The sequence below is a fragment of the Artibeus jamaicensis genome, unplaced genomic scaffold (genome assembly GCF_021234435.1).
Source record: "Artibeus jamaicensis isolate MK-2021 breed Jamaican fruit bat unplaced genomic scaffold, CSHL_Jam_final contig_700, whole genome shotgun sequence".
In the NCBI taxonomy this organism is placed as follows: Eukaryota; Metazoa; Chordata; class Mammalia; order Chiroptera; family Phyllostomidae; genus Artibeus; species Artibeus jamaicensis.
The window spans coordinates 15,871,030-15,890,002 of NW_026521930.1; the positions used below are offsets into that span (position 1 = coordinate 15,871,030).

The 18,973-nt window shown below is 49.3% G+C and overlaps 1 protein-coding gene across 5 annotated transcripts; it reads left to right on the forward strand.

Annotated features, from left to right (window-relative positions):
- The first annotated feature begins 1,160 nt into the window (after positions 1–1,160).
- On the forward strand, positions 1,161–18,739 carry METTL22 (methyltransferase 22, Kin17 lysine). 5 transcript variants are annotated; one of them, XM_053671515.1, is made up of 13 exons: positions 1,188–1,245; positions 1,366–1,420; positions 1,767–1,933; positions 3,716–4,096; positions 8,868–8,908; positions 8,997–9,141; positions 11,864–11,935; positions 13,517–13,570; positions 14,553–14,633; positions 14,890–14,992; positions 15,113–15,217; positions 16,817–16,985; positions 18,628–18,739. In XM_053671515.1, exons 3-13 carry the CDS (start codon positions 1,828–1,830, stop codon positions 18,661–18,663), a joined length of 1,293 nt encoding a protein of 430 aa, XP_053527490.1. In that variant the 5' UTR covers positions 1,188–1,245; positions 1,366–1,420; positions 1,767–1,827; the 3' UTR covers positions 18,664–18,739. The 5 variants fall into 5 exon arrangements, with proteins under 5 accessions (XP_053527489.1, XP_053527490.1, XP_053527488.1 ...); XM_053671514.1 differs by lacking the exon at positions 1,366–1,420 and having other exon boundaries at positions 1,161–1,245; XM_053671513.1 differs by lacking the exon at positions 1,188–1,245 and having other exon boundaries at positions 1,252–1,420.
- Positions 18,740–18,973: the final 234 nt, after the last annotated feature.

Here is an 18,973-nt window from a genome sequence, read left to right on the forward strand (position 1 = left end):
TGTCCACCTTCCCTTAGTTACATACATGATATCATTAGCCCAGGTGGCTGTGGTAATGTACACTCCAGCATTGTGTTAACACCATAACCCTTGCATCTCCAAGCCTTGGAGGAGACTCTCAGAGGAAGACACCAGCTTGCACTGCTAAAAAAGCCTTTCACTCTAAGGCTCCATCCAACAGACTCACTGTGAGGCTTCTGAGACCTGAGTCTGCATCCCAGCTCTGCTGCTCAAGGATCCGTGACTTGGAATAAGAGGCACTTCACCTTTCTGAACCTCAGGAGTGGTTGAGTGAATAAAGGAAGAACTTACTGGTGGAGGGACCAGCAGAGTGGCTTGTAAATAACTGTGACTCAGGAATGTATAAAGCCACCTTCCTCCATGCCCTCCTAGCAGCGACTTCCCCTGGGAACAACTGGACCAGAAGTACAACAGATTGTCAAGATGGTCCGCTGGCTCTCCGTGTAATGCGAGTTCAGGAAACACAATCTGTTCGCTTAAAAAAAAAATCGGTGTTCTCTATCAAACAACCCCCAACCCGCCACCGTATTTTATCCACAGTAACTGCGAAATTGATGTTGACCTTCTTTTGTCTGGAAAGATAAATCCACTTAAGAATAATCAAGGTCCAAAAATGCCAGCTGAAGTGCTGTGTGTGTGCGCTTGCGCTCACAAACACGTTTTACATCAGTAGCCCTATGTGCTTGGAAGTTCACTTGAAGTAAAACATTTGTATCGGATTTCATTTTCTATTAGACTCCAATTAAGACTGAGATTTTTAATTCCCTGGGACTGGGGACTTGATGAATAGATGGATGAATGAAATAACTACCAGCTATTATAAATAATGGATGACTACAATAATAAATAGCTGTCATACTGGTTAACGGCACATGCTCTAAAGCCCTTTTACCCGAGTTGGAATCAAAGCCTCTGAGCAGCTGGGTAACGTCGGGCGCGTTCTTTCACGACCTCCCACACACAGACCCGGCTCAACGAGGCATGCCAGCCCAGCTAACACGGGAAGGTGAGAATAGCATCTCCTCCAAGGCCAGAGCTAGGACTGCACCTGCGGGCCGCAGTCCCGGCAAGCCTGCGCAGCAAGAGCACGTGGGCGTGGCCAGGGGGGCTGGGAGGTCCGGCGCACGCACAGGGGGTGGGGCCACGCCTGCGCAGACTTCCTACCTAGGCAGCCGTCTGACTCTTGCGGCAAGTGGGAGCGGGACTCCTTGCGGCCTGTAGCTGGTAAGCTCCGGGGAGGCGGCGGGACGGGTTACGATGAGACAGTTGGTAGGGGGCGGGGGTTCTCCCGGCACCAAGCCCGGTCTTGAAGCCTTGCCACGGACCTGAAGCCCTACTCCTCAGTCACAGAGCGAGCGCAAGTGACACGATGTTGATCATCATTGACTCGATCTAACCAGTGAGTATATGGTTGTTTATATGCTCTACTCTCAACTTTCGTGTCTGCTTGAAAATCTTCACTATAAAGTTTGAGAATATTAAAAGGGAAAGAAAACTTTATGCCATAAACACAGTACAAGCACTATGAAAATAAACACAGTACAGTCAAATAACACAATTCTAGCTGGATTCTATTCCCTTGCCCAGGCTCGGAGACGTTCTCCTTTAGGAAAAATTACAACAATTGAGGAGGAAAGCACTTGCCCCAGGTGATACAAAGCTTTTTACCCCCTAGCTGGGGTATGTTTACTGTACACTACCTCCTTTGGTACCTCCTGTCCTGAAGACCTGTTGTCATCTCTCAGGGGTTGCTGTTCTGGGATTAATGTGGAGCCCGGGCCATGGTAGCTGGTTCCCACCCCAACCATGGATGAGGTCACCTTCAAAAGCGACACTGTGCTCTCAGACGTCCACCTCTACACCCCCAACCAGAGACACCTGATGGTGCGCCTGAACAGCACAGGGCAGCCTGGTAAGGTCCTGGTGTGTGTGGAGGGACCCAGCACCCTGTGGATCCCATTTTGTTTTCTTGTACTCATTTTGTGGAAAAAGATTAGAAGACTAGATTAACTGTTACTGTCACAACACTTCTTAAGTGCTTCTTTCATGGAATAAACTGCTTTACTGAGTTCCTGCTTTGTGGCAGGCCCAAGACTTGATGCTAGAAAAGCAAAAGTGAATGGGTGGAGCTCTGCCTCAGGGAGCCTGAAGTCCTAAAGGGAGAAAGGACACTGGGGCCCCATCTGCCCACATCCCTCCATCCCCACTACCCTAGTCCAGCACACTTCATCCCTTGCTGGCTACCTCCAGCACCTCCCACCAGGGCTCCCTGGCTTTTCTCCTGGAGTCTCCCCCACTCATATCCCCAGAAGCCAAGGGGATCTCCTGAAAGTGTAAATCAAATCAAATCACATCACTGCCCTGATTTAGACCCTCCGGTGGCTTCCCCTTGCTCTTATAATAAAATCAGACACCTCAGTTTGGCCTGTAAGGCCCAGCTCAAACCAGTCCCTGCCTGTGTGTCCACAGTTATTTTCCTCTTCCTTACTGCTCTGTGGCCACTTTCTGCTCCTTTGTGCCCCCCTACACACTGCACACATCTTCATCCCTCAGTGCCTTTGCTTTTGCTGTTCACTGACCAGAATATCTTTCCTCGGAGCCCTGGCTCCTGAGATGTCATGTCAGACAGGCCTTCCTTGGCCACCTGCCTTAGCTACCGTCACCATGTATTAGCTTGTTATTCTGGTGTGACTAATAATTCCCTTTCCTTCATGTCTCAGTTTGTTTTTTTTTTATTTAGTTATTTTTCAAGTACAATTTTTTGTCTATTTCTCCCATCCCAGCCCCCCCCCACCCCGTGCTCCCCACCTCCCTCCCATTTCCTCCCCCCCTAGTTCTCGTCCCTGTGTCTTCCATACTTGTTCCTCCAAATCCCTCCCCATTTTCCCCCTTAAATTCCCTTCCCTCTCCCCTCTGGTCACGGCCCACTTATTCTCTATTTCAGTGTCTTTGTTTTTATTCTGCTTGCTTGTTTGTTTTGTTGTTTAGCTTCCTGTTAAAGGTGAGATCATGTGGTATTTGTCTTTCAACGCCTGGCCTATTTCACTCAGCATAATGCTTTTCGTGTCTCAATTTGGATTCCCAGATTCTAGAAGCTGAGGCTCAGACCAGAACAGATAAGTGACTCACGCAGGGTCAGACAGCCTGGGAAAATGGAGGACTCCAGCCTAGGACTGTCCACTCAAGTTCTTGTAGCTCCTACCTCCAGCCTTCCTCTCCTGGCACACATACTCTTACTGACACTTTCCTGGCAAAGGATACTTGGTATCCTTGTCCTATCCCGCACACCTTGAGAAGTAGAATATTGTGTTGAGAAGGGCATCAGCTAAGGAATTGAGCAAACTAGGTTTAGTTTTACCTCAGCCTCAGCCACCTTCAAAGTTGTATAGTTTTGTCTTATACTTTTGCCTTAACTTCTAAGGCTCAGTCTAGAGACTTCATAGTAGCTGCGAGGATTAAATGAGATAATGTGGGCCGAGTGCCTTCACTGTGTATGCTCATCAAATGGAAGCTGCTCTCAGTGGTAGTTGTGGCTGCTTTTGGTGGCCCCGGTGTCATGGCTGAATCGAGTGGCCTCTTCTGCTTCTATGTCTCCATCTGCCATTAAAACTCTTTATCAGAAATCAAGTTTTCTGGAAGAGAAGAGAAAAAGAAGACATCTGGAAATATTCTCCTTTTGTGTTTTGTCTTGCAGTTTTTCTGTCCCATTTCAAGCTTGTGTGGAGCCAAGATTCTCAGATAGACTTGAGGACTGAGGGTGGCGATTATAGAGATGTTCCTACAGAGGAGACTCTGGCTGGGGCAGGCAGCCCTGGGTCCCCTCCTGGGAGTAGCTGCAGCAGTGAGGGCTCTCCCCTCCAGGCCAGCACTGATGCCACTGGCCAGGAAGGGGCAGGAGCTCAACTGGATGAAGATGGGGATTTGGATGTTGTGAGAAGACCTCGAGCTGCCTCTGACTCTGAGCCTGCATGGTGTCCGAGAGACAAGGTACATCCCATGATTCTAACACAGGAAGAAGATGACATCCTGGGAGATGAAACACAGGAGAACAGCACCTATGATATCATCAGAATAGGTAAGTAAAAGGTCTTGTTAGTCTGCCACTAAGACAGCACTGCAGTGTTGATCAGGTCACAGTGTGTTCAAGCATTGGCACTGTGTTCAGGCCCAGTCCAGGGCATTGCAGCCAGTAGTCATCACCTCCTCCAGAAAGCCATGCTGGTGGTGTGGGTCAGGGATAAAGGGTGTAGAACACTCAGCCAGCCTGGCCGGCAAAAGGGACCCATGAGAGATTCTGGAGCTACAGTGCGACAGAGGGACAGGGAGGTAGATCTCAAATTAATCTGGAGGAGTCTTGTGGGCCAGTCAGATGGACTGAGAACTGGGAGCTAGGGGCCCCATGAGGAGGGAGAGGTGACAAAGAAGCAGGAAAAGAAGGGTAGGAAAGAGGCATCAGCAGGTGGGGTCAAGAGTATCCACCACCCAGGCATAGGGAGGGGTGGAGCAGAGGGGTTTGGTGTCACCAGGATTTCGGATTCCTAGAAATGCCAGGAGTGATAAGGATTTAGTTAAACACCTGTTGTGTTCTGATATTCTACCTACATCATCTCATGGATTCTTTACAGCCCCCTCTGACAGGGAGTACAGATGAGGAAGTGAAAAGCCCAAGGCCATGCCACTTGGTCATGAGGAAGGTTCTGAATCCATGTGATCCGTCTCCACAGCCAGGACTCTTGTCGCCCCAGCACTGCTAATTTTGGGGAAAGGAGCTCTGGTTTGAGTCTGTTCATTGAGAATTTGTGCACTGACCTGGGTTGGGGCATGGAGTCCATCGAGGTACTCTCAAAAACAGACAGAATAGCAGCTCTGATCTCCATCCGCCCATCTATTGAACTGGCAGTTACTGAGCACCTGCTGGCACCAGGCAGGCTGTGTTCGAGACCACTCCAGTGGGAGTATCCTTGTCCCGCCAGTACCAGCGAGTACCAGGCATGGAATTCACATCAGAACCTTGTTCTGTGTGTTCCGTGGATTAATTCTGATCCTCACAGCCTTTCTTTCCTGAGGACTATTCCCATTTCCAAGTGGAGGGACCAGAGGCTCAGATGCTGAGAGAAAAGAGCCTCAGGTGCAGAGGCTTATCTGAGCCACAATTCATACCCAGGTCTGTCTGACACCACAGCCCACATTTTTACCCATGTCATGTGATCAGAACATTGCAAATTTCTGTTCTCGGCGCGGGGGTGGGGGCATCAAAGGTGGCTCATTTCACTCTCAGTCCTCACTTGGCCTCCCCAAGGAGGAGAGGTGCAGACTTGGTTATTTCATGAGTCTGTGGCCTCTGGTGTGCATGTGATTAACGTTCTGGGGATTTACTATGCTGCAAGCTAAGAATAAAGTCCCACGGGAAAGGGCTGATGTGTGGCCTGCTCCCCAGCAGGGGAGCCAATTTTCCTGTCTCCTGGTGCCTGGAAGTTCACTTTCCTTTTCAGCTCACTGTCAGTCAGTCCCCACCTGTCCTGAGGGTGGAGAGTGGAAATGTAATCAAGTTCTTGAGTGTAAGCATAACTGGTAATTATTTCATCTGCTGCCATAGTACTGTGACACAGGAGACAGGATCTTGGACTCTGGTATCTTGCAGAGCTTGAGTTTTGAACTGACCTCTGCCACTCACAGGCCATGTGACCTTGAGCAAGTGTCTTGACCACCTGGAACCTCAGTTTCTGCACCTGTGAGGTGGCCTTCCTGGCTTTTGGTGGTAATTTAATAAATAATGCCCAGAAAGTGCCTACTACGGGGCCTGGCACAGGGTGCATGCTAAAGAGATGTCACTCTCCTGACCATCATTTTTCTGTGATCCATGAACAAAGTCGTTTTTTCCCCCCCAGGTTATGGGCTCATTTAAGAAACTGATTTAAAAAAAAAAAAACTTCCCTGGGGAAGGACAATCTGTTTTCCAAGGGATTATCAAAAACCTAAAAAGTGTATTCATGCACCTGCTAGGAAGCCACAGACCCGAGGCTCAAAGTAAATTATGATCAGTTCCCCTCATTTTATAGATACAGGAACTGAGACCCAAAGAAAACTCTCAAGGGGAAGGGTTGGAACTCAGGCTGTTGGGTGCCAAGTGCCTTTTCCACTTGCTGTGTGAACTGGACAAGACCCTCAACCTCCCAGAACTCAGTTTCTTTGTAAAATGGGTATAACCTCCTCTAGTTGTGAGGAGCTAAGTAAGAGAGATGGCATGTGTAAGGCTCTTATCTCAGTGCCTGGCACATAATAGGTGTTCGATAAATGTGAGATACCAGCAGCTTTAATTCCTGGGAACTGATTTGAGCAGAGAGAAGGGAAACTGGCTGAGGAAGCAAGTCTGGTTTCCAGCAGGTCTGGAGACCACCCTCACAGTGTCAGGATCTGGATCAGATTCTAAAACAATTTGTCTCACTGCATTAGCTAACCCTTGAGTTTCTCATGGCTGCGTTCATCAGGCTGGGCTCTTCTGTCCTTACAATGCTACCAGAATTATTTAATATAAACTGTGACTTTCCACTGGGGCAGGAGTGCTTCCCCCACCCCAGCCCTGGTTAGGGAGACAATTAAGCCCATGAATGAGGTAGTGATGTTATGTCTGTATTTTGTTTAAAAAGCAAACTGTGGCTCTGCCTCTGAGGAATTCAGTGACTCAGGTCACCCGGCTAGAATGTGACAAAACCTGTCCCCACACAGGTCTGTCTGAGCTCAGTCTCTATAAAGGGAATCAACCCCTTAAATACAGCTAGAAGGCAAAACTTAATGCCCATAAAACCCCTTGGAGAAAATGATCACGTTTGACTGAGATCCTGGGGATGGGGAGCAGAGGACTCCAAGGACGCTGGGCCAGGCAGACTTGAGGGAAAGAAGGGAAGACTGCAGGAGGCCCACATGAAGGGGGTGTGTAGGGGCTGCAGGTCTGGAGGAAACGGATGGGACGGGGTAGGGCAGCCGACACTGAGGGTCTGGAGAAGGACTATAAAAACGAGGCCTCTTTACTTACCCCCAACCCCAACACACAAGCCTTCAGCCTGCAAGGTGAGTCCCTGTGTTTTAAACCGTGTCCCTGGGCACCCATTCAGGTCCTTCCCCACTGAGAAAGGAACATTTCTCCCTTCTGGAAGGAGAGGAAGGCAAACCGCAGGCAGTCTGACTTGAACTCCTGTGTTTTCCAGTTGCCAGCTCTGTGACCCTGGGTGGCCTGCTCCATTTCCCTGGCCTCGTTTCCTCATCTTTAAGCCAGCACTTCAACCTGTTTCACTGGGTGGTTTTGAAGGCTAAGTGGAATCTTACTGGCAAAACATTTAGCACAGTGTCTGGCTTGGAGAAGGTACACTTTCCCTGTAACTCTTACAGGCATAATGCCAAGCCTCAGCCAGTCTCAGTGTCTTTATCTCTGAAATAGGGTGGTGATAACTACCCACCATGGCCGTTGTGAAGATCAGGTAAAGTAAAATCCCTGCAGCCCAGGCCTGGATTGGGGAGGCGTCCATCTAGTAAGTGTCCTGTGAGGGACTCAGCACTGGAACTCAGTGTTTCGATGGAACTCTCGCTTTAGTTTCAAAGCAAGTGGGTACATGTTGGGCTTTAGCAATCTGAAGTCCTTCTGAAAGCGTGTTTTTACTAAAAGTGGCTTCTTCCAAACCACAGTGTCAAAACCAGCCAAGATGTTGTGGGCAGTGCATTAAGCACCTTTTATTCAGGGATCAAGACTCTAAATCTGCTTGAAGGACAGAAATCTCATCAGATTTGTTCTGGAGTAACCCTCAGAACAGTGGCCTGGGGTCCCAGGAGGAATACATACAACCAGTTTCTCACCTGGCCTGGGGACAGACAGCTGCTGCTTCAGGTGAGCACCAGGGCAGAGCAGTTGGCTTAAGTCCTGGATCTCAGCTGAAGAAATAGCACTCATCTGTAAACATGGCAGCTCCCTTGTGACCAAGAGGTGCTCATACCTTAAGTGCTTAAGGGAACCAAAAATAAGTAACATGCAGACTGCCCATCTTACTGTCTAGGGCAGACCCTCATGGAGGGGAGCATCACCCACATTGCTTCCAGCCTTGCTGTCTCCTTCCCTCCTGGGTCCCTCAGTCCCGCCTCCTGTTCATTGTGAGCTTATGGTTTGATTCTTGCAAGTCCAGTAAGCATGCGAGGCTACCCTACTATGCATGTGTTGTGTGCGTGTTTAAGTTTGATAGCCATCACCAACTCACTTAAAAATGTAAGAGCCATAACAGCAAAAGTGCTTGCCATCATTCCTTTTTCACCTTGGTCTCATATTTCTATTCTCTTCCCCCAACTGCCACCACCAGATTTTATCCAAACATATTTTGTGCTTCAGAATACATTTTACATACTTCTCTTCACCTATAAAAGGATATACAACTCAGAGTTTATTTTGTTAACTTGTCTTGTGGTTCGAAGTATAAGGAAATATTTTGGGATGAGTTGTGATTGTTATAAGCATATCATTTATCACAAACAGAAATATGCCAATTTTAGTAGGCAGCACTAAACATAAAAAGAGGAACGTGGGTGTGCACTGTTTGATTAGGTTGGCCTGCTATGACTCTGGCCTTCAGACTGTGGGGCAGAGAGATCCAGCTATCTGAGAGTGAGCCCTGGCGCCTGGCCTTGTGAGTGATGCTCAGATGTCCCCTTCCAACTGGTAGCACAGCCTGAGTTTCTGCTACTCCTTAGACACTCAGCCCCAGTGCCTATCCCACCATGCCTGCAGATTGCCATGCTCCTCATCTGTGTTATATCCATCCCCATTTTCACAGTGGCCTTTCTCTTTTGATTTCCATCCTGTCCAGAACACACCATGGCCACGCCCCTGGATGACGTTGGCAAGCAGGTGGGTAGGTCTTGTCCACTTCCCATGACCCTGAAGGATCTCCCCAGAGCCTCACATTACCTGTCATTCTTTGTCCATCTTCCCCCAGGTGTGGCGTGGTGCCCTGTTCCTGGCTGACTACATTCTGTTCCAGTGGGACCTTTTCCAGGGACGTACTGTGCTGGAGCTCGGGGCAGGCATGGGGTTCACCAGCATCATCGCAGCCACGGTGGCTCAGACCGTGTATTGTACAGGTAACGCCCACAACCTCCACCTCAGGGGAAGTCATCTCTTCACAGAGCGTGTACTGACTGTGTAAAAAGTAAGTTTGAAGTGGAAATGGGACATTGGCTGCTAATGATTTTGCTATTCTGTTGCATGGTTTTCTGCACTGTTTTCTCAATGTCAGAATGACCCAACAACACCCAGTCCTTGGTGGCTGGTCAAAGCACCCACTTCCGCTTCAGAAGTTGCCAGTGGCTCTGCTGGGGTGCCTCTGATCACACCCCCATGAAAGAACAAACATCTCAAAAACCACAAAGAATGTGCCTTATGTAAGGCTTAAAAACAAGCTTCTTGTTTTTTTTCCAGATTATAGAAACTTTGCTTACTCTTAGTGGAAAACCTATGGAGAACAGCAAATAGAAATTACTCATAATTTTAGAATCCCTCAGTTCAGTCAAGCATATGCAGTTTATGGAGCACCTACTATGTGCTGGATCTGGTTCTAAGTGCAGGAGATCCAGGAGTGAATAAAACAGATAAGGTTGTTGTCCTTGGAGAGCGTGTTTTAGAATCCATATTTTGACTCATTTCTTTCCTAATCTTTTTTCTTTTCCGTAGTGTACACATACTCCCAAACCATCGCTGCTGTTAGACTGGGTGTGTTCAGTGCTGTATCCTCCAAAAATAGTGAGAGATATTTTTGAGAGTATTTTCCCATGTCAGTGAAAATTACTTATGAATAGGGTTTTAATGACCAAGTAACGTTTCTTCTCTTTTTCCCATTGCTCTTTGGGTGGGCGTTTCGACCGTCCCAGTGGTGCCTTTGTTTGGTCGGCATTTGTCAGCTGCACTGCAGTGAGCACCTTTGTTCATTGTTAGACAAGGTTCCTACGAGTGAGCGTGACCTTTCTTAAGTTTTTGATCCGTATTGCCAGCTGACTTCCTTTTTAATTTTTAATTTTGAAGTATCAGACTCACCAGGAGTTGCTAAAAGAGCACAGAAAGTATCACGTACCCTTCACCAGCTCCCTTCAATACAAATACCTTACATAACTGTACTTGATGAAAACCGGCAAACTGACATGAGCGTGGTGCTGTCACCTAAACTCCAAACTTCCCAACATGTTCTTACAGGAAGAGTGTTAACAGTTTATGAGAGTATTATCTCATTTGGGAAGTATAAGTATTAGTATTATGTTTTAAATCTTTAATATGTACTAGTCAAAAATGGTATCTGCTGAGGGGGGTTGCATGTCATTGATTCTTAGTTCACATTTTCCTGGGCTGCTCCTGAGATAGAAAAGAGGAAGCCAGGGATTCCCTGTGCTTCAGGCACACTTTTCAGGTATCCTGGGTTAACCACTGTCAGGAACCTGCAGGTAACCACCCTGTTTGAGGCTCCTTGACAATTTCATGTAGATTGCCAGTGAGCCCTTCTCAGAGACACACCTGGTAACACCCAAGAGCTGTGTTCTATGCCTAGTGCCTAATAGCAGGATGAAATCAAGTTGTCTTATGCCTGAGAGCAATTTACCAACACGGAGAAGAGAGCATGCACTTGGATGGCACGTTATGGTTAGCAAAGCCTTTCATGTACATCAGTACCTGCTCTTAACTTCACATTGACCCTGGGCAGTTGCCACCATCCCTTTGTCCAAATGGATAGACTGAGGCTAAGGTCAAATGGCTGGCCAAGGTCATATGCAATAAGGGGTGGGGGAGCAGCCCCAGGGCTCCAGGGCTCCCACCTCTACTCAGCCAGAGCTGCCACTCAACTGTTTCATATGTTAGAATCCCACACAAGATCTGTTTTGACAGAACTATTGTACAGGCTTAAAAACTTCTGAATCAGTCATGTGCTATCAGGCACACACCATCAATATTCTCTTTACCCAGTGGCCCAGGAGAAGGGATAGGTGTGTCCACTTGTGAGCAGGGAGCTGTCCCTCTTTACCAGGCTCTGCACGGTCCATGGGATAGAGACAGCAGGTGGGATGGGGACATCACAGCCACAGTGCACAGGCAGGTGTCATTAACAAGACTTTTCTGTACCTTCCACACATAAGTTCTCTTAATTAAAAATTAATTTTTTGAAAAATCACTGTCCCCTCTACCTCCCCTCACCCCCTACAGCAAGGATTCATTGCACTGCAACTCAATTCTGCTGAAATGATAGGACTCTCCACCTGGTCAGAGTGGCGGGGAGCTGGGGGAAGGTGCAGTTGGCAGTGACAGCGAATCGTGCACAGGAGAGCGTGCCTCCAGCCTGTTTGAGTCTGCTCTGCATATCCATTAATCTCAGCCAAACACCCTTCTAACTCTGGTCAGTTTTCCGTAGTGTCAAAGAATGGGCCTCAATTTGGAGTCAGACATAACCTGGGTTGAGATCCCAGCCCTTGCTCTTAGCAGTTACGTGACTTTCCTTGAGTCTCTTCCTCTGTGAGATGGGAACCATGATACCAGGTCACGGGGTTTTTAGAAACACTTGGGGTGGGTTGGGAGAAGTGCCGTGCAGGTTCATAAGCTCACAAAATGTACAGAAGGGGAGCGCTTGCCCTTCCCTCTGGCATGCACAGTGTCTCTCCACTAGGACGATCATCTCTTATTTAAAATTTATTAGAGCCTTCAGGTGACCGTGTTTTTGCACGTTTCTGTCATCATGCTCTTGATACCAGCTGTCTCCAGGCAAAAGTTGAGAGATAAAAGTGTCATAACGGCTGATACTTTATGTCACACCCTCTGTCATTCCAGATGTTGGAGCAGATCTCTTAGCCATGTGCCAGCGAAATATTGCCCTCAACAGCCACCTGACTGCCTCTGGAGGTGAGGCCCAGCAGGTCTTCCACCTGGGAGGGAGGTGTCCTCGGCAAGTGGGACAAATACCCCACATCGTGACCCTGAGAGATGGGGTTCCCTCTGCTTCCCTCTATACCAAGATGAATACAGGGAGCAGACACAGTCTTAGCTTCTCGGAGCTTCGCATCCTCCATGATTCTCTCCTGGCATCATCTCCCCTTCCCACACCCACCACCACATTCTACTTCAGCCCTCTCCCTCCTGGACATCATAGTGGCCCCCTGCCCAATCACCTAGCTGCCTGTCTGACCACGCTGCCCTGCATGTAGCATCCAGAGTGATCTCTCTAGATGCAAGCCTGACCCCTTCAAGGGGTGAAGTCCAAGCTCTTCCTCTGGCTCCCAAACCTGCTGGTCCAGCCCCTGCCTGCTTTTCCTGCTTCCTCTCCTAGCAGTCCAGCTCCAGCTCTGCATCCAGTGAGCCAGGGACTCATTTCACATGTTCTTTCCTCTGTCTGGAAAGATCAGAGGAAGATCTCCCCTACCCGCTTGATCTTCAGGTTCTGCCCCACCTGTAGGAATAAGCTTATGCGCTATATGGCAGCAGCCAGCTCCTCACCAAACTGCCTGTCAAGACCATCCTCCTCTGAGCAGCCTGGGGTACTTTTCCAGATTCAGATGAGGGCATTCCAGCTACCAGACTTTTTGAGAGATTTCCCATTGCTCTCTGAGCACAGACTGAATTCCTTTGCTTGTCTGAGATACTGCAGGGTCTGGCCCTGCCTCTCTGTAGCCCTGCACACAAGTGGTTCCTCCACTCCAGCCATCCTGGCCTCGTTGGAGGTTCCTCTTCCCTTGGGTCCTGTGCAGTTGCTGTTCCCTCTGCCTGGAATGGTCTTATCTCCCTCTTCTTCCTATTGGTTCCTGATTATGCTTAGGTCTCCAGAACTCTAGATGTGGTCACAGCCCTGTAATAGACACTCATGACACCTTGAACCATTGCATTTGAAATTTGTTTATGTGACTGGTTGGCTGGTGTCTGCCATCCTGTTAGACCACATGCCGAATGAGGGCAGGGGCCTTGTCTGTGAGCCCAACCACTGTGCTGTTTGTTGAATGCCCAGTGTATAGGAATCAGGAAGGACAGGAAGGAAGGAGCAGGTGTGAATCGCTTTCTCTGAGCCTTTCCTGACAACCACCCCCACCCCAACCATCTGACACGAGCTCCTCTCTCCCCCATGCACCGGACACACCCCTTTAACATTGCCGTGACCGAACTGCTTTGTCTGTGTCTGCTAACTTGCCAGTCCCTCAGCTGTAGTCCCCAAGGTTGGGCACATGCCTCTTAAATCTTTGTATTTCTTGTGTTTGACATAAGACCTGATACTTAGCACTCAAAAAATGCTGGATGGATGGTTGGGTAGAAGACAGAGAGGATATATATGGATGAGTGGGAAGAATGGGAAGATGGGTGGGTAGGAAGGAGTGAGGGAACATACTGGAAGGGTGAGAGGATGGATGGACGGGTGGGTTTTGGTCTACAGTGTGAAGTTTCTCTTTTTTCCTAATTGTTGTAGACTTTGGGAAGTTGTTTGTTTATATTTTACAGGCAGTGTAGTTAAGGTCAGAGAACTGGACTGGCTGAAAGACAACCTCTGCACAGGTACGTGTCTTCCTCTCACATCCTATTTGATTCAGTGGTTCCTGGTAACATCTCAAGGCCATTGGCCCTGTGGCCTTGACTGACAGCAGAGTCCCGGCTGCTGCCACAGTCCACAGCTTACAGCAAGTTCTCTCTATCAGCTGAAAGTGGCAGGTGTCATTCTTGGGCACCTGCTGCATGCCGGACACTTGCATTCATGTTATTCAGACCTCACAGTGTCACTGTACAGTAGCTACAATAATCCTTGAATAATGAGTAAACACTGATGCTCGGGGTAAATGCCTACCCAGGGCTGTGCAGCTGGTACTTGGCAGGGTCAGGGTGTGAGCTCAGGTCTCAGGTACCAGGGCTTGGACCACTTCTCTGCAAACAGTGGTGCCGGGCAACCACCTGTACTTGATGCCCTGCCCCCTGCCCACAGCAGGGAGCCACATGGCTCTAGGACCCTGGGCAAGGGTTTTCTAAATTTCTCATACAGACTGTTTCACACCTGTATGCTTGCTCTTTCTTTGCATGAAAACTTCTTTTCCATGTAAGACATCAAATGGGGAAGATCATTGCTTATTGAATTCCTGTCACCTACCAGCCATGTAGCATATCTTAGGTCCTGTCACCTCCCCAGCCGTCCTCTGAGGAAACCATTCTAGTGTGGAACCTAAAACCCAGATTGGTCAGGGTCAGGAGCCATGGACACAAGTACAGATCATGTTCTGCACAGGCTACTAGAAAGGCAAAGGGTGGGACCAAAGTCTGCCTGCCCCTCACTGACTGCAGCTGCCCTCTAGCAGAAAGGGCACCTCTTTCACTCTGGGTCTCTGCAGGGGCAGCCCTGTCCCTGAAACTGGGCCCTGGGGTTTGGGGCTGCCTGGCAGTGCCCACCACATCGAGCAACCCAACCCCATTTCTTCTCCCGAAGCCTCTTTCAGTCAGTCTCCCATGAGAAAGGAGGGAGCACAGAATAGCCTTTTTTCCTTCCTCACAGATCGCGACGTCCCCTTCAGCTGGTCAGAGGAAGACATCTCCGACCTGTACAACCACACCACCATAATGCTTGCGGCCGAGGGTAAGAACGCCCTCCCCTCACAGCCAGTGTCCTCACCACGTGTAGCCAAGTGCAGCATCTCTGCCACTCCAGAGTTCTCTACTTGTTAGAAGCATCTTCCCAGGACATTCTGCACGTCTACGTGCAGTGTCGATTCTGAGGGCTGTTGCTGCCATGTTTGTAAGGGTTCAGTCCACAGTGCCCATGGGGTCCTCTGAGGAATAGATTTCTCTGCTATCTGTATGTTTTCCTTTTGTGCCCTTTTTCTTCCCCACAGTGTTTTATGATGACGAGTTAACTGATGCTCTGTTTAAAACGCTGTTCCGGCTCGCTCACAAGCTGAAAAACGCCTGCACAGCCATTCTCTCTGTGGAGAAGAGGTGAGCTCCGCGCCGGGGGCCATGCCAGCGTTCCCGAGAGCTAGTCTCTCACCTTCTGCAAGTGTCGGGGTACTGTCACTGAGTCCGTCAGGACACCCTCTGTATGTCCTTTCCTTTCAGTTTAACCCACATACCAACCCCGCCTGTGTGCCGGCACTGCCGTTACCTTTTTCAGACGGAAGAGATGTCCAAGGCACATCAGGGAACCTGGCCCACAGCTAGTCAGTGAATAGTCGAGGACTTGCGTGCAGGCCATGCACCAGAGCAGAGCCGCGTGGGCACCATACTCTGTCAAGGGCCTGTCCTCTTTCTGAACATTTCCTCTGGGATGCCTTTTGTCTCCTAGGGTCCCCCAGGTCTCCCTGCTGCAGACACAGCCTCTCCAGGACATTTCTGCTTGAATATCCTAAGACATTCAGGCTCCTACTGATGGAGTGTTCATCTTGTAGTAGAGTGACAGACACTCTGTGCACAATTTTCTCTTGCTTTTCTGAAGGCAGTTTGGAATATGTATCAAAAGCCATAAAACCAAACAGAATTATTGACCCAGCAATTCAGCATCTAGAAATTCAGCCTGTGGAAGCAATCACAGCTCTGTACAAAGCCACCCACTTGTTTACATCGATAGTGTCTAGGACACAGGTGGCAACACAAGGCCCATGGGCCAAATCCAGCCCTCCACCTTGTTTTATCCAGCCTGGCACCTTGTTTCTACCCAGCAGCGCCGAGCTTCTTGCCCCTAGTTAAGGGGTAGTTACATTTACACAGCCCTAAAATTACATTCGGCCCTTAGAAGGCAGCTGCAGGCTGATGTGGCCCCCCCGGGGCTGTCAGACAAGAGTTTGACACCCCTCTCCTAGGACCTCCAGCAAAGCCCACGTGACCATTGGCAACACATGGACCTCGCCTGAGTTCTAGTTTTATAGACCAGGGAGGAAAACATTAAGATGGTCGGGGAAAGTTGCATACTGATGAGATAGTTAGTGGTAAAGAATTATCATTGAATATGTTTTAGGCAAAAAGATCCTTCAGATGCACACAGACGTATGTATGGAAGAAATAACTGTGATGTCTGGCATTTGCCTTTTAATCTAATGGTGGAAGGGAGCAGAGGTGACAGTGGCTGAAGCTAGGCAGTTCATATCCTGTTCTCGCTCTTTTTATATCTCATCATATTTTCATAATAGAAGATTTTGGGGAGAGAAGGGAAAGAGGCAAAGAGTTCAAATTTCACATTACTTGTGTCACCCACCAAGGTGTGCAAAGGTGTGAGTGGCCCCACTGGAGACGCTCTGTGAGGACTCTGTCTGAAGTCGCCCTCCGAAACCTCCCCAACCCCACCAGCTTCCTGGCAGCATTCTCTCTGCCCACCAGGTTCTCACAGGCCTCTGCACCTCCCTCTGCCACCGCCCTCTAGCCATTCATCCTACAAAGAGCCATGAACAAGCCATGCCCACATCTGTGCTGGGTGCCGACAACGGGGTGAGCAGACATGCACACAGAGCCCCAGCCTCAGGTGTTGGTCTGTGCCCACTCCTGCACCAATGGTAGCCCCTCAGGGCAGTGGTGTTGCCTTGGGCCCGTGACTTCCCCTCTCTGAGGCTCAGTTTCCACACTTGTGAAATGGAGGTGGTAGCCACGTCCACCCTGCAGGTTGTCCTACAGGCTCAGAGAGGCAGTGAGCATAGAAGCTCAGCACACAGTAAGCACCCAGTGAAAACTCTGAGGCATGCATGAGATCAGAGGCAGCAGGAAGGCAGGTTGTGAGAGAATGATCAGACCTTCCCAGTGGTGATGGGCAGAATGCTGGCCACTTGTTTGCAGGCTGAACTTCACTCTGAGTCACCTGGATGTCACGTGTGAAGCCTATGACCACTTCCACTCCTCCCTGCACCAGCTGGAGAAGCACAGGGATGGCCAGCTGCGCTTTACAGTGGAGCCAGTGGAAGCCTCCTTCCCTCAGTACCTCGTGTATGAGCGCATCCGGCAGCTGGTAGGTGCGGCCACCTGCCTCGGGGCCACTGCTGCCCTGGCATGATGCTGTTGATCTGGGCAAAGTGTTCTCTTTAGTGAAGCCTGTGGTGGGATCCCACCCTGCTCTTAACAGTCACCATGTCCAGGGGTGAGCCTGCCAGGTGCATTATCAATTTTGTAGCAAGTTCCTTCCCTGTAGCAGTTGAGACACCAGAGGAAGCAGGCCCGAGGGCGGAAGATTGTTTGGGGAACAGGAAGTCAGTGAGAGGCACTTGGTTGGGTTGAAGATCTTGATGCAGGGACTTTCGGTGCTGATGGTCACATCTTTATGGAGGAAAGGTGCTGGCCTTTCAGACTAGGCACTGATGACCCTCCTGACCTTGCACAATGGGATCCCACCACATTCCTCCTCTTATGTTATACTAATAACAATACCTGTGCCAGGTGTTATGCTGAGCCTATTTCATCACTGTCTCAGTTACTACCACAGCAGGTCACTCAGCCAGGGCACCGCAGAGCCACATGACTTCCAAGTGCTATTTTAAACTCAGCCCTTGGAGAAAATTTGAAAAGTCAAAATTACTCTTGAAAATTCTGTAACATTAGCAGGAGCTGGATTCACAGAAGTCCAAAGCCTCAGAGTTTGTATCTTTTACACTCATTACCTTTTAGCTGTGGCCTCCCTTTCTCTGGGTCTGGAGACCTGGGCCTGGCTCTAAGGAGGAAAGAGGGGGAGGAGGCTCACACAGGGTCCTCTCTCTCACGCTCCTGCTCCCGAAGCAAGCACAGCACGGCATGTGTGTGGTTGCCATTGCAAGGAGGTGTGTGTTCACATGCTGTTGAGTGGGCTCCGACTCCCAGTGACCCTTTGAATGCATGATGCCCACAGTGTCCTGTCCTCAGTGGCACTGCTCAGCCTTCCTCGTGCCTATGGCTTCTTTTATGGAGGCAGTACATCTCATACTTGTCCCTTCTCTTCCTGCTGCCTTCTGTTTTTCACAGAATTACCACCTTTTCCAAAGAGCCCCGCCCATCAAGATGCGCCCAAAGTAGGACAGCTTAGTTGTGTCATTTTTGCCTCCAGCGATGTGTAAGCCCTGATTTGCTCGAGGATCCACTTGTTCACAGAGCTTTCCTCCAACACCTTATTTCAAATGAATCTTACCAGTCTTCTTCCCTACCCAACGTTCTGCTTCCATTTATTGCTGTGCTGCCTCTGGGCAGCCTCCCTGCCCGGTACCTTGCTGCTTGTCAGCCTCCCGGTAGACAGCTAACAGGATGTGAAGTTTCCACCAAGAACCTAGTGTGTGGTTGTACCTCCTCACCTGTGGCCAAGAAAAAAACTGCTTCTAAATTTGGCAGCTGTGGTACATGGCACTAAAGCCCTCCTTAAATGGAGGAACTGTGGCAGTCTGCTGCCGTTCTCTGGTCTGTTTTGATCTTGTGGTTTTCCTGACGCCTCCTGGATGCTTGCTGGGCCTTACCCACCCAGCTTCCCTTCCACAGTGAAGCAAAAAGAACAGCCTGGAGTGCCCCACTCCTGCAGTAGCTTGCATTCTGCCCCTGGCCCACGTGTTTGTTCTTTGCTAATTACACCCCTTTATGAAACTGCGACTCCGTTTGTGCATCTGAGACATTTCTCCTTTCTCTGTGTGCTGCAGGAGCTGTGGAAGATCTTTGTGGAACCAGTAACCTGACCATCACATCTGCAGGCACGGCTCCTCGGCCGTTTTTCTGATAAGTTCTAATAAAAATAAAAGGTTCACAGTGTGACCTGCTTGAGATGTTACCATATTTTAAATCTAGCAAACATGACCTTATATGATCCAGGACAGTTGTTTGGTTGGGAGTCAGTTGCTGCCTCTCAGTAGCAGCCAGAGAACATTGTTGCTCTGGGCTGGAAGTCCGTGTTCTCGTGCTGCTGACTTGCAGTGTGTTACAGGATGTTTCCGAGAGCTGCTCAGTCAGATTGGGCAAATGTTCTCAACTCGATTCCATTTGCACTTC

What these genes read in the sequence shown, in the direction of transcription:
- METTL22 (XM_053671514.1), top strand. Translation starts at nt 1,828, where the DNA reads ATGGATGAGGTCACCTTCAAAAGCGACACTGTGCTCTCAGACGTCCAC. An exon ending in CCACCTGACTGCCTCTGGAG is followed by an intron (nt 11,936 to 13,516) that starts GTGAGGCCCAGC and finishes TATATTTTACAG; the next exon opens with GCAGTGTAGTTAAGGTCAGA. An exon ending in ACCTGGCCCACAGCTAGTCA is followed by an intron (nt 15,218 to 16,816) that starts GTGAATAGTCGA and finishes ACTTGTTTGCAG; the next exon opens with GCTGAACTTCACTCTGAGTC.